Source organism: Lagenorhynchus albirostris, chromosome 16 (genome assembly GCF_949774975.1).
Source record: "Lagenorhynchus albirostris chromosome 16, mLagAlb1.1, whole genome shotgun sequence".
Classification (NCBI taxonomy): domain Eukaryota; kingdom Metazoa; phylum Chordata; class Mammalia; order Artiodactyla; family Delphinidae; genus Lagenorhynchus; species Lagenorhynchus albirostris.
The window spans coordinates 2,478,317-2,493,064 of record NC_083110.1 but is presented as its reverse complement, the minus strand read 5'-3'; the positions used below and the strand labels follow the sequence as shown (position 1 = coordinate 2,493,064).

The window sequence follows — 14,748 nt, the reverse complement described above, 5'->3', positions numbered from 1 at the left end:
TTTCTGTAGGGACTCCACGCTGCTATTCTATGGTCTGTTCGCTGTGAACGGCATCAACTCAGGTGCCCGGCGCCAAAACTGTTTTCTTTGTGTGGTCAACTGCTTTGCCAACCACTGTGCTGCGTCAGCTCGAGGAAGACCACACGCACGCACACGCACACACGTGCACAGTTTACTGTTACGCGTCCCTAACGAGGAAGCCCCACAGTTGATACGTTACGTGACTGGTGCCATTCTTGGGGTTTTCCGGCCAGGTTTCTGCAGGTTTTCTAACGGCTAACGCCTTAGATGTTCCTCTGTTGGAAGACACCATTTAGGGGACTGTAGCACTGATCTGAGCTCATTTCCGTATGTTGGTAAGCGTTGCAGATCAGGCCTAAACAGAAGGGGAGCCTTGGTGCTGCCTACAGCCGCCCAGTGACATAGGGCAGGGTATCCCCCTTCCCCCTGCCACACATCCAGGGATGTTGGGAACACAGCCGGGACTCCTACCCCTGCCTGGAGACCCCTTGATCCGGCTGTGAATTGCATTTGTTACCTGTCACTTAGCTGTGAGCAAAAGTTACGCAAGGGAAGAGGCTTTAGAGCTCTCCCGTGGCCGCCTGGCTGCCTCCTGCAGTGGAGACTTAGACCTCAAGTGTTTGTCAGACAGCTGGCTTGTCCTGCCTATCAGCCACCGGGGGAAGGAGAGAAGGATGCGAGAGACAGGACGATTACGTCCACCGAAGATGAAGATCAGCTGCAGCTGGCAATGAGAACAACGGGTCCGCCTGTCTTCTGCGTTACCCATTTATGGACTGTTGCCTTAAGGTTTTTCAGTGTCTCCAGTGAGGGGAATATTTTTGTGATGATGCAGGATGTTCCCGTTATATTTTTTATTAATTTATTAATTTTTTTTGGCTGCATTGGGTCTTTGTTGCTGCACGCAGGCTTTCTCCAGTTGCGGCAACGGGGGCTACTCTTCGTTGTGGTGCGCGGGCTTCTCATTGCGGTGGCTTCTCTTGTTGCAGAGCACAGGTTCTAGGCGTGTGGGCTTCAGTAGTTGTGGCACGTGGGCTTAGTTGCTCCGCGGCATGTGGCATCTTCCCGGACCAGGGCTCAAACCCATGTCCCCTGCATTGGCAGGCGGATTCTTAACCCCTGCGCCACCAGGGAAGTCCTCCCATTATATTTTTATACCGTTTGATTTGACCTGGAGATAAGTTTTTTTTTAATTTTTAAACCGTTAATTCGAAATACTGTGTTCCTCATACATGTCGCAAAACTGCTGACTGTTTGTACCCCAAAGTGCCAATGTATGCAAACTGCCCATCTCATCTCTAAACAGACGCTTCAGTCTCCAAACGGCTATGCTTTCGAAAGCACGCGAAGCCAGCCTCTTCTTCCAGACAGGGCAGAGGTGGGGGTCAGTGCCACACGCGGGGTGCCCGCTGCCTCGAGTCTGGGTGGTGCAGTGCGTGGAGGGAAGGGAGCAGCTGGAGAAGCTCCTTGGGGACCGGGACCCACACCCCAGCGGGCCTCAGGGCGGACTGGCCGGGACCGGCCATTGTCTGACTTCCACTCACTCTAGGGTGGTTATTACTCCAATCGGATTGGTAAGGAAACTGAGGCACAGAGAGGTTATGTGGCCTGCCTAAGGTCACACAGCCAGCAGCTGTGGACAGGGAAGGGGGAAAAGGCATCAGAAGACGCAGAAGGGCCGGGGGAGTTCTGCAGTGGTTTCCCTCAATCCAGGAAGGGAGGGAGGGAGGAAATGAAACCCAACAAGACCCCAAGCCAGCTCACCGAAGCTGGGCACCTGGTAGGTGTCTGTGACGCGCCCCTTCCCACATGCTGTCCGTGACCAAGTGTTTCCCACCCAGGGCTCACCTGGCCACCCCAGCTTGGTGTCCTCAGGGAGGTGCAGCCAGGGGTGTACCAGCTCTGCCCCACCCTGCCCGCCCACTCGGGCCTCCTGTTGCACACAGAAGCTGCTGGCTGACCTGGCCTCTCCACCAGGCATTAGCACAGGGGGCTGCTGTCCAGACACCAGACCCTGCCTAGGGGGCTCAGCACCAATGCCCCTTCTCATTGGCGGGCGTGGCTTCTTCCTCCCTGCCACTCACGTTCCATCCACCATCAGCGGGAATGTGATGAACATACCGTGTACTGGGCTCCGAGGTGGCAGGGTGATACGACGGCCTCGACCTCTGAGGGTGGGGCAGCAGAGGCAGGCCACAGCAAGTGTCAGTCCCTAAGAAAACCACCGTAGGCTGATGAACATAAGCGGGGAGACCAAGTGGGGAGACTGAGAAGCCCGGCGCTGGTCAGCTTGCAGTTGGGTGGGCAGGAAAGCCCACCGGGGATGCTCAGTGAATCCAGAGGCCAGGAGGGCTTCGTCCCCGCAGACGGGCCTGCGTGGACGCAGGGCCTGTGGTGGGGAGAGATGCCGGGGCCCAGGCCTGACACCAGCTCCACCTGCCCGGCATGCAGCGCGGCCCAGGCGAGTCTGGGGGTGGGGCACGCAGGGCCCTGAACCCTGAGCGCTTGGGGAGGAATGTGGCTCTGCTTAAAGTGCAGTGGGCGCTCGTGGGGGCGTTTTCCTCACGCAGGGGGTACTGTGATCCGGTTTGTGTCTTTAAAATAACTTCCCTGTTGCTGTCAGTTATTTGGGGAGGGGGGACGCCCGTGCGGGAGGCTGCTTTAATCGTCCAGCCCAGAGGTGGCGGCCGCGTGGGAGGGCGGGCTGCATGCGCTGGTTGGTGGGCACGGTGTGGCGGTGAGGGTGTCAGGATGTGCCGCAGGGGTGGGCGTGGGCTGCAGGAGGCGCAGGACCCACGGTGGTCCAGGTGTCTGGCCCAGGTAACCAGGGGGCCGGTGGGGAGGAGTGGAGGGTGGGGGCGCAGTGGGGGCCTGGGGTTTCGGTCCAGACACCGTTAGCTTACGGTATCAGCCTGCGTACCAGTCCCGGTGCCAGGAGAAGTGGCCAGCGGATGTGGCCGCTTCTGCGTGGAGGCTCCCGGGCTCCGGCCGCCCCCGCTGCCCCCTCGCCTGTAGTCCGTGCCCGTGCCCAGCACACCTGCAGGGGGACCAGGGGAGGAGCCCGAGAAGCACAGGGATGGGCCGTGGCCACGCTTCCCGCTCCGTTGGGTCCCCGCCGGGTCTCAGTGACTTCAGGAGCTGCCCAGACCTCCCCCACTCTGCGGCAGCGAGGACCCCCGGAGGTGTGGTCCGTCATGCTCACGGTGCTTCACTGGCCCGGCCCCGGTGCCAGCCCAGGTCCCGTGCCCCTCGACGCCTCGAGCCGCTTACCCTCCTCCCGGGGCCTTTGCACGAGATGTTCTCTCTGCCCGAAATACTCTGCAACGTCTGCAGCCCCGCCCCACGGGCTGATGACTTTCCACCCATGAAGCCCAGCTCGCGTGGCCCCTTCAGGGAGCCTCCCGGACCCTGTCCCCAGGCCCTGGACTCGGGGTCCCCTCGTGGGCACAGCCTTCCCCAGCCTGACGTCACTGGGTCACTCTCCGTGGCCTGCTCCCCTCACCCCATCGAGAACGTCTGGGGAGGGAATACCGGTCGCATTCCTTTCTGTTCCCAGGATCACCACGACGTTTTTCACTGAATGGTGGTTCCCTGCCACCCTCGAGTGACCGTCCCCTTTCCAAACAGCACATCTGCTTTTGTAGCCGCTGCTGAGAAGGGGGGTTAGGGTTTCCTCGCATGCGGTGGGCTGGGGAGTCTCTGAGTGACTTTCGGGGCCCCCCAGGCTGCAGGCCTGCTGCCACATCCTGGGTTTGATCCCCTGGAGGCCGAGGGAACCAGGTGGGTGGTGGCGATGGGGCCTTGAAGAAGCGGCGTGGTGACACGATGGGGTGGGTGGCCGTGAGGAGGGAGGGGAGGGAGACGGCTGTGTGAGTTTATAAGAGGGTATCAGCTACTTCCCGGTTTCTTCATTAAGCGGTTGGCCAGGCCCCTGTGTGAATTCATTTTGAAATGGTCTGAGAGGCAAAATGACTTTAAACATAACTTTTGGAAGAGAACATTTCATTCTGCTTACTCAGCATGATGTAGCCATTAAAATGCTGGCTTTCCTCCTTTTTGAAAGCTACCCCTGAATAATTTATGGCTTCACCTACTGCAAGGTTCGCGGAAATAAAATGATTTCAGTCCGGGCGGCCGTGGAGCCGCCTTCCCGGCCTCATTGTCAGGTCAGCCAGGGCGGTGCCCGTGGCACCAGGACCGCCTGGAGCCCTTCCAAGAAACGACTGGTGAGAGAGAACATGGTGGCCGCTTTGCTCTCTGGGCCTTGGTTTCTTCTTCTGTAAAATGAGGGCAGTTAGAGCATTCTAAAGCCCTCAGCCCGCCGTCAATGGATTTCTGTGGATAACGTCTCAGTAAAGGTTACCCAGTTGTAGGTACCTCCGTAGGGCCAGGCACTGTGCGCGGGGCATCCCCTGCGTCCCCCGTTCAGCCTGCCCCAGACGACAGCCTGGCAAAGCAGCTATTACTGTGCCCATTTTATGAACGGGAGAGATGAAGAAATCTATCCAAGGCCGTGCAGTTAGCGAGCAGTAAATTTAGGGTTGCACGTCCCAGATCTGTCCATCTGCGTTTAAGACCTGGGTTGCCTCATGTACACTGTCAGTCTTAATTTTGCTGTAGAAAAGTTGTTTTTCAGAGACTGCCTAATTCAGTCGTAGAGGAAAGTTGGGGGTGGGCTGGGGGTGAGTTTAAGCTTCCAAAGAACGTGCACAGCTTTTATTAGAAGTCACTATGAGGATGCAGTAGAAGCAAAGCTTGTCCCCTTCAAGTCTCTACATGCTGTTAGCCTGGCTTACATGGAGTTGAAAGCCATGTCTCTTTAAGGATGTGTGTGTGTGTGTGTGTGTGTGTGTGTGTGTGTGTGTGTGTGTGTTTCAAAAGGCTGTCCTTGCATTTGTAAAAAACTGTGAGGTTTTCATTGCATTGGTGAAATTATCTAAACAAGACCCTTCAGATTTATTTACTAATAATTAAGAATCACCACCCAGACAGTATCTAATAGGTTGCCGTCTCGCTTGAACGGAATCTTTCGGGCCCCGAGTGGTGAAAGGATTCTTATTTCCAAAGTCACCTTAACTTACAAGGAGACGAGAGCCAGAGCGCCACGCCGAGCTCCTCTGTTCCGAATTCGCTGTGTCTCTGGTGGGGGCCCTCCACCCTCCTACCCCGCGGGCCTTTCTCTCCGATGGTGTTTCTGGTCTGAGGCGGGGCCGAGTGCAGGGCGCAGTGGGGAAGCGGGGCGGCGTGTCCTGTCGGGGGAGGGGTGGAGAGCAGGACGCTTCGGGGCGCGTGTTCGGGCTCCTCCCTGGAGGGAGTCGGGAGGGAAGGTGGCGCTCGGGCGGAGGCCTCGAGGGGACCCAGTGGCTGTAGCAGTGGCGCTTGGCCTGCCTGTCCAGGTCCCATCCGGAAGATGCCGCCCAGCGCCAGTGCCGTGGACTTCTTCCAGCTTTTCGTCCCTGACAACGTCCTCAAGAACATGGTGGTGCAGACCAACCTGTACGCCAAGAAGTTCCAGGAGCGGTTCGGGAGCGACGGGGCCTGGGTGGACGTGACGCTGCCGGAGATGAAGGCGTTCCTGGGCTACGTGATCTCCACCAGCACCTCCCACTGCGAGTCCGTCCTCAGCATCTGGAGCGGCGGCTTCTACAGCAACCGCAGCCTTGCCTTGGTCATGAGCCAGGCCCGCTTCGAGAAGATCCTCAAGTACTTCCACGTCGTGGCCTTCCGCTCCAGCCAGACCACACACGGCCTCTACAAGGTCCAGCCCTTCCTGGACTCCCTGCAGAATGGCTTCGACGCCGCCTTCAGGCCTTCTCAAACCCAGGTGAGGCCGTCAGCCAGGGCCGGGCCTTCAGGGGTGGCAGTGTTTGGGGAAACGGTGGGTGGTGCCCTTGGCACCCTCCCATCCTGCCTTGACCCCGAGGTCACCTCCGGGGTATCCCTGCTCGTCCCCCAGGCCACCAGCCCATCCATCCCCATCCAATCAGAGGGAGCTGTTGGAGGGACAGCTCCAGCCCACATTCAGCTTTTTGCTCCGAGATGCAGTTTCCCTTCTCTTTTTCTTTTTTTTTTTTGCGGTACGCGGGTCTCTCACTGCTGTGGCCTCTCCCGTTGCGGAGCACAGGCTCCGGACGTGCAGGCTCAGCGGCCATGGCTCACGGGCCCAGCCGCTCTGCGGCATGTGGGATCTTCCCGGACCGGGGCACGAACCTGCGTCCCCTGCATCGGCAGGCGGACTCCCAACCACTGCACCACCAGGGAAGCCCCTCCGTCTCCTTTAATTGCACTTTCTTTGTAAATGATGGTTTGCTCAGGGTAATGTTAATTTTCTTGTACCCTCCGAGTACGTGCTCATCTGCTGGTGGTGAAAGGAGGCGAGAGGCCTTCTAGGGGGTGAAGGGAACGAACCTGGGGTTGCAGCCGTCCTCAGGCCTTCGGAGTGGCTCAGGTGCTGAGGTCCCCTGGCGCGGGGCGCCTTTGGACTGGAGGTGACAGAGCCCCGGCCCTGACTGTTACGGCCCCTCACCTTCCTCGCTTCCTAAATGGAGGCTGTGTGTGTCTCAGCTCCCCAGCCCCGGCCTTCTGGTTGGCTGAGGCAATCGCACTTGGCTGTGGTGAGACAGTCTCAGAATCGTCCTCAAAGTTGCTCTGCGGGTCGGGAAACTGAGGAGGTGGCTCTTCCTAGAAACTTCTCTAAGGACAACATCAGGAGGTTCTTGGCCCACGTGAGCCCAGTTCCTTTTGACCTGTTCCATACGGAGACAAAATCTTACTTCTCTTTTGTTTGTACCTTTAAAGAACCACCCACCCAACTACTTTTCCTTGTGCTTTTCCTTAAAGGCCTTCGCCACGAGCCTCAGGTTCTTTTCGCTGTTCTCTTTGAGATCCTCTCCTAATTCCCTTCTCTGCACAGCTGGAAAGCACAGGGTTTCTGTGGGGAAGATAATGTCCTGTGTCAGGTCCGCGGTCCCTGCACGGACCTCCTGCCTCTGCTCTGCTGTCCTGTGAGTGTGCCGGCTCATGAGGGTCTCCAGGTGTCTGTGATGCGCCTTCTGACTCCTGGGAGGTGTTCCCTCCTCTCTGGCTTTGCAGGTTTCCCATCTCCAGGTCCCCGTGTGACTCCAGGCTTCCCGAACCCCCAACTATTTATAGGGCAACGAATGCCGTTTTGTCTTGTCACTCACCTTCCTTCTTACCAGGAGGTGGGGTCTTCGGGGGCACACGCCCTGCCTTATAACAGGACCTGCAGGACCAAGTTCAGGGCTGGGCGTGGTTTTCTTGTGTGTGTCACTGAATATTTGCTTGGTTGAAAATGAGACCAGCTGGGATGCAAGGGGAAAAACCAATATTCTGGCCATCCTTGGCATCAAACATTTGAAGAGCTGCTGGAGGGCTGTGAGCTCACTAAGACTAAGCATCTTCCCAGAGTCGAGCAAGCAACTCCCTGGATGATTGATATTCAACAGCCTAAAGATAAGGCTGCCCAGGCCCTTCCAGCCCCTAGACGAGCTGTAGCCGTGATTACACCCATGTCTGTGTGTGCCTGCCGTGTGCCGGCCCCGGGCGGTCTGATCCCTCTGGAACTGCAGCATCAGACACCTGAGACCTGCGTCCCGGGCGATCGCCATGCCTCTGTGCGTGTCCCCAGGGTCCGTTTAGCCGGTGGGCACACTGCAGCACCCACTAGCGAATTCTGAGCTGTGTGGGCTCACCCCTTCCCAACCCCAGACATGGGTGCCGTGAGGGGGGCGGGTGTCTGGGGCGGCAGCTCTGCCCTCCTGCGTCGTACGGCTCAGATGGGTGCGAGGGGAGACCCTCGAGAGACGGTCACTTTATTCTTGCCGCCCACGTCTTTTCTTTGCGTCCAGTTGTTGAGACGAGAAAAGAGGGGCTGACGTGAGATTTAGTCTGGGGAAGGGCTCGCGGCTCTCTGCTCACGTTGGGTTTTTTTGTTCCCCCCACTTCGCTTTTTCTTTTTAAAATTTTACTTTGTATTTAATTTTTATTTTTACCTTTGTATTTGCAAACTTATGTGCTCTTGTTGCTACCATTTTCCATCCCGTGCTCTAAAGGTCGGTCAGGATCCCAGCAGGAAACAAATGCTATGTTCCAGAAGGGCAGTTGCAGAGAATTGGAAGCAGGGACTGTGGACAGTCAGGGTTTAGGGGCATCGCCAGGGTGGCGAACACCTGGGCTGGCAGCAGCGGGAAGCCACCGTGAGCCTGTGGCGACGGCGTGGGCAGGCAGGCAGGGCTCGCATCTCTTGTTCATCCCTCCCTCGTGGCCACACAAGCCAGGTGCTGGGGGCAGGGCCCTGGGGTGTGCGGTTTATAAGAGGTTGGCCACCAGGACACAGTGCAGGGTAGGAAGATGGAAAGGGGGTCTGGGGGGCAAACAGTACCCAGTAGAGTCCACCCACCAGACAGGAACACGAGGCAGAGGGGAAGTCCGAGTCCCTGGGACTGGCTTTCCAGTGCGCTGGTCATCACCTGGAATTTCCTCTTCCTCCCGACTCTGGGCCCCATTGAGCCAGCTCTGCGTGAGGAGGGCCAGCCAAAGGACGTGAGACCAGAAACTGCAGCGTGGATTGGAGCATGCTCAGGCCTTCCTGTGGGCTGGCGGTCCCGCCAACGCGGGCCGTCGAGCGGCGACTCTGGGCACACACGCGCACGCCCTTGGCCTCTCTGCCTCGCTGCCGCAGAGGCTGCCTCGTTCTTACACATAGAAACATCAGGGTCATATACGTCTTCGTTAAGTAAAATAAAGGAAACCCTCAAGGTTTCCTGGCTTTCCAGCTTCTCCTTTTCTGAAATCCCTGTTGGCTCTGGAACATTCCATCCTAGGAGAAGGTGTGTTTTCAAGTGGCAGTCCTCCACCCCGAGGCCTCAGGGCTCCATTGACCGGTCTTCACTCTGCCTGTTGAGACCAGTGGGACAGTCCCCGTCCCATCCCCCAGCAGACTCCGCTCCAGGCTCCGGGGAACAGCTCTGCATCGCCGCCACACACACACCGCACCTGGGCACACGGCACACAGCACCCTCTGCCCTGCAGTCTCTGGAGCCTTTTTATTCCAGCAAATGGGACCCTTTGGGATGAGCTTACAGAGTCCCCAGACTCCATCAGTAACCCCAGCAGTGGGGTGCGCCCAGGCACGAGTGTTTATACACAGCTACCAAATGGGGAGATGCTGCGTCTCCTCAAGCCCGGGGGCAGATTAGTTAAAGGAGGGTTGGGGGAGGGATTGCGGAAGTCAATACATGGCTGCCGTGTCTCCCCTGCATAACCGCTGCCCCCCCAGCCTGAGCTCATCATACCCGGGAGGGACTCAGAACACACAGCTGGGCGACAGCAGTGCTGGCCGACGACAGCCTGGCAGAGGAGGGGGCAGTTTTCGGAGCTCTGAAGAGCGCCCTACCCCGTGCTGCGCTCAGCTGTGACCCGTTCCACATGCCTGTAATGAGGGTAGAAAAGAGGAGAAGCCATGGAAGGCCAGGCGTTCCTGCTGGCTCTTTTGCTTCGGTGGAGCATGTGATTAAATAGAAACTTGAACGGGATTCTGTGATAAGTGCAGGTGGAGTAGAGGACGTTGGCTTTCTGGAGAGCAGAGAGAGGGCCGCATCTTCCTCACTCCCCACTCCACCCGCCCACCCCTCCGTGTGTGGGACGTGGCCATCCTGCTGCAGTGGTTCCACGTGGGCTTTGAAGGTTTGGGGAGCCGCACGGAACCGGGCACGAGGTCAGCCTCTCCAGCCTCCCCTTCGTGAGCTCAAGGCAGGGGAGGCCGGGCTTAAGGCCCCCCGCTTCCAGCAACAGAGCACTGGAGGGGCTGGTATGCACACCTAAGACCCAACACTGCAGGGCCGTTATTTATTAAGTGGAATTCGAGGTAACGTTGATGGGAGAGTGGAAGGCCACTGCCCATCTCACACTCGGTCAGTGTTATCCCCTGTTCTGCCCTTGTCAGGCCACTTTCTGACATCACCTGGGAGCTCGCTGGGAATGCAGAAACTCAGGCCCTGCCCCAAGCTTTCCGAAACAGAACCCACATTTCATAAGATTCCCAGGTGACTAGTTTGTTCATTCAAGTTGAAAGGCCCTGATGGAGAGCGGGCATTGGCACGCTTTTTCTGTCAGTGGCCAGGTATTAGACTTTGGGGGCCGTGTGGTCTGTGTTGGGACCTTGTAGCCCAAAAGCAGCTACTGACAGCACGTCAGTGAGGGGCACGGCGGGTTCTGGGAAAACTTCATTCACAGCGGGCAGTGGGCCAGCCCCGATCTGGAGTATTGTGAAGAGTTCTTGGAATCATAGTACTTCCAGCATTCTTCATTTCAGTGAACCACACATGTACGTACCAATCCGTAAGGAAGCTTGAAACTGGACTGGAAGGGAAGTGTAGCAGCTTCCTAAAATTTACCCAGAAGTCCCCCCAAAAGCTTTAGCTTGAAGAAACAAAACTTGGGGAACCCCTGGAACCTGTTTTTATGCCATTTCTTTTTACTTAATTGTCTTGTCATTGAAAAAGTCCTGTCACCGTGCCATGTAGAAGTGGAAATAGGTGAAGTAAGTTTAAAAATTGCCTGGGGAGTCCCACGTCAGAAAGGACGTGATGACCCAGAGGAGAGCCAGAGGCTCGGTCGTGGCAATGAGGGAACTGGGTCATTTCAGGAAGAGTTTTTAAAAAGAGAATGTTTAGCCTGGGAAAAAGAAGGCCATGGGCCAGCATGAGAGCTGTCCGGAAAACCTAAAGAACCTAAGGAATCGTGTGAAGTTGGGTCGGTAGGTTTAGGTTAGATGAAGGTCACCTTTACGTCAGTGAACGGTTGGAGCGTCCATCAGTGGAAAGGTCTTCCTTGAAAGGAAGTGGGTGTCCCCACCAGGCATGTCCAGCTGGAAGTCAGGACCCCTGCTGGAGGTCCCTCTCCCAAGTGAGAGTTTGGACTGAGGACCTTAGGCCAATAATAACAACTGTCATGATGATTTCCATTTACTAAATACCTGCTAAGTGCCAGTTTCTCATTTAATCCTCCCCCAAACACTGGTATAGACAGATGAGGAGACTGGAGGAGGCTCAAGGGGACTCAGGATCAGAGAGGTAAAGTAACTTAGCCAAGGTCACACAGCTGGTCAAAGGCAGAGACTAGATTTGAGCCCAGACCTGAAGACCCACCCTGCGCTCACGCTGGCTTCCATGAGAATCTCTGCTTTTTCTTTCCCGGCAGGTGCTACACGAACCCCTGATTGATGAGGACCCTGTGTTCATTGCCACGTGCACAGAGCGGGAGCTGCGGAAGAGGAAAAAGCGGAAATTCAGCCTCTGGGTCCGGCAGTGCTCTTCCACTGGCTTCATCATCCAGGTGAGCCCTGGGCTGGCCCTGGAGGCCGAGGGAGGATTTGGTAACCGGTGAACTTGCCCACTTACCCTTTTCACTGCGCCTCACTAGATGCCGCAGCTTAGGCTGGGCTGCGCTGCTCTCTTCCTTGCTGGGACACGGGGCTAGCTGGCGCTGTCCGCTGCACGTTCTTCCTGCCCACTCCGGCCCCTGGGGTTAAACAACAGCCGTAAATACCGATCAGGGCTCAGGCCCTTACAGTGTCAGCCAGAGGCTTCACCAGAATGCTGGGCACAGAGGTCGCTGCCATGGCTCTCGAGAGCGCGCCGTGTGACGCCCCAGAAACACCCCCCAGACCCCGCCGGGGCTCTGTCCTAAGGACACCTTCTTCAGAGGCCTGCAACGGCATCAGGAGCCCGGCCCTCTGAGCCGGCCTTGCTGCCTGCTCCCTGGCTCTGCCCTGCAGAGGTGGCCGAGCTCTGCTGCGGGAACAGTGTCAGGTGCCGCCGAGCTGCCGGAGCGGCAGGGTGCGGGGCGCACGGAAGGGAGAGATGGGGCTGGCGAAGCGGACCCCGGCTGGGCTGGTTCCTCCCGCCCTGCCGCTCAGACCACTCGGCGGCCCTCACTGCCCTGCCCGGCTGCAGCCCCAGGCCCAAGGCGCAGGGGCTTTGCACACCTCCTCCCCCCTCCCCCGAGCCAGGGAAGGATTCATAGGGAGGTTCAGCTGAGCATCTCCGTGCCGCATGTGCTCGAGCCGTGGCAAGGAAGGTGCATGTGCCCCAAGCAGCAGCCCGCCCTGCCCCGCAGGCCGGGGGGCTTCAGGTCGGGCTGGGCCCAGGCTCTCCAGCTGGGCTCACGCACAGGCTTCAGGCTGTTGCTAGACAGACCCACCCCAGAGCGGGAAACACTCTGGACGTACAGCCTGGGCCCTCCCTCCCCACACAACCCCTGCCATCGCTATAGTATCTTTTACAGTGACACTGCCCTGGGGACAGGGGAGCCCGTTTCCCTGTATATATATGACATTCAGTCATCCTTTGAATAAATACTTACTGCTGAGTGCTGTGGCCTGCAGCGTCGTGCCAGGCACCGGGGTACAAAGTCATGGCTCTGCCTTCCCAGGGCTCTGCCTGTGCGGGCTCTGAAGGAATGTGCTCACGTGGCTTCTGTGTGCATCTGGCACCACTGCCTTTTTTATTTTTATTTTTTTTGGTACGCGGGCCTCTCACTGTCGTGGCCTCTCCCGTTGCGGAGCACAGGCTCCGGACGCGCAGGCTCAGCGGCCATGGCTCACGGGCCCAGCCGCTCCGCGGCATGTGGGATCCTCCCGGACCGGGGCACGAACCCGTGTCCCCTGCATCGGCAGGCGGACTCTCAACCACCGCGCCACCAGGGAAGCCCACCACTTCCTTTTTACTGTAAACTTAACGAGTAGCGAGGAGTCACGACCATTACCTGCAAGGCCCCCCTCTCTCTCTCTCTCTCTCTTCCTCTCTGTGCGGGTTCCTCCTAGTTTCTGTGAAACCTATAAAATCCCCATCTGTCAGATAAAAGGTTCGGATGGTACCTTGAAATTTCCTTTTATTTCTAAAACTCTCTGATCCTAGGAAGCTTTGTGCAGCTTAAGGGTTTGAATTTAGAAGTCAGGATGGAAGCTGGCAGCTCCCGGTCCCAAGCAGTCTGGCCTCCGCCGAGGTGACTGGAAGCCCCGTGCACGCAAGTGCTGAAGGGGTACCTACCCTTGACTGCAGGCTGTCCCGTGGCAGGTGGAGCGAGGACTTCCGTGGCCTCCCCGGTTCGTTGGTCGAGATGAAGGTGTTTGTGGTGGCAGCAAAGCAGGGAGGGACACCTCTGTCTGAGAAGGACCCACACGGCCTGGGGACGGTTGTCCTTTTAGCATCCTGGCCCTTGTCTTGGTCCCCCAGACCCTAATCCTGGTTAGGCAGTGGCCCAGGCAGATCCAGCCATGGGGCGAGGGGCAGGGGGAGCCTCCCACCCCCGAGCTTTCACACCTGCATCTCCTCTGTTCTCACACCAGCCTTGAGGTACAGGGGGCAGTGGTGTGCATACCTGTTTCCCAGATGAGTTGGCTCAGCGCTGCTAATGTTTAGGGACCCCCTCCTCAGTCCTGGGGGCCAGCTACAAGCCCAGCTCTGCTACTTCCTGTGTGAACTAAGCCGGCTCCCAAATTGTCCTGGATCTTAGTGTCCTTAGCTGTAGAGTGAAAGGATGGGGGGCCTTAATCAGTGAGGCCCCTTCTACTGCAAGGGTCTGTGATTCTTCTCTTCTTTAACATCACCTGTGGGATGGTGTACACGAGCCCATTTTCTTCATTTTAGTTTGTCAAATAAATTCTTCTTCTAAATAACTTTCCACTGGAGGATCCCGGTTGCTGAGCCTAAAGAGGCTGTGGCCATCCTGCTGCCCAAGTGGCCCTTCGCCCCCTGCTGCCCTCCCGCTGGTAGCAGGTCTGAGGCTGGCCGATGGGAGGCCGGCAGATGTGGCGCATGAAGGGGTTGGAAAGGGCGTGTGCATGGTTCTCCTCTGGCCTCTCTGCCCTGACCATGGACAGATGTCCTGGCTGGATCGCCGAGTCCTGAAACCATGAACTCATAAAAGTGATAGCGGGCCACTGAGGCTTTGCTGTTGTGTGTGACACAGTAACAGAATTGCCCCGGCACCTGCCAGTTAGGGTCTGCAAAGCTGACCAGATAACTTTCCTCCTGTTACCCTGTCATGGACACAGCTGATACCTGGAAGGGACAGTGGATTCCAGGAGACCCATGGCCTGGCTTTGGCTTTATAGTGTCATTCGGCCAAGACTGTAAGGTTTGCTGACTGGACTGCATGCTTCTGAGGTAGGGCCGCATTGGGGATTAGCTCCGCTTGAAAGATTCTAGATCAAGGTTTAAGTGAGGGAAAAAACATTCCAGATTGGGTCGTGGTTTCTCAAGTGGTCCCAGTAAAGGTCATTGTGAGAGCTGACCAGGAGCTCCAGCCTCAGAAGTGGTGAGTGCTTCTCTAAGGGCACCCGAGCGAGGAAGGAAAACCCACAGTTCGACAGACACTGCTGCTAACGGGAAGGGTGTCCAGAGGAACCCCGGTATTTTCAGTACTTTTATAGGTTCTCTACTCTTGAATTTATCTGAAGGGGAATCTCAGAATCAGATGAAAGTGGTTAAGAGTCCTGGGTGATCTAACCCATGAGGAGACGGTAGGGAGGTGTGTGGGAGAAGAGGTGAACTGTGTCGCCCTGAAAATGAAGGAGTTAATGTGTTTCACTTCTGGGGGTGCAAGAGGGAGGGAGGGAGTTCTTCCAGGAGGAAGAAGCCATCAGAGGAGGTGCAGTCACTGCAGAGAGAGTCACACCCGCGTGGAGATGCTGTCCCGTGTGAT

At 57.3% G+C, this 14,748-nt stretch overlaps 1 protein-coding gene across 1 annotated transcript in view; it reads left to right on the top strand.

Annotated features, from left to right (window-relative positions):
* PGBD5 (piggyBac transposable element derived 5) overlaps positions 1 to 14,748 on the top strand; it is an 89,253-nt gene that overhangs the window by 48,120 nt on the left and 26,385 nt on the right. Inside the window, exons 2-3 of the mRNA XM_060126499.1 lie at positions 5,418 to 5,845; positions 11,242 to 11,376. Of these exons, the coding sequence (XP_059982482.1) occupies positions 5,418 to 5,845; positions 11,242 to 11,376 (563 nt within the window). The remainder of the gene's footprint in view (positions 1 to 5,417; positions 5,846 to 11,241; positions 11,377 to 14,748) is intronic.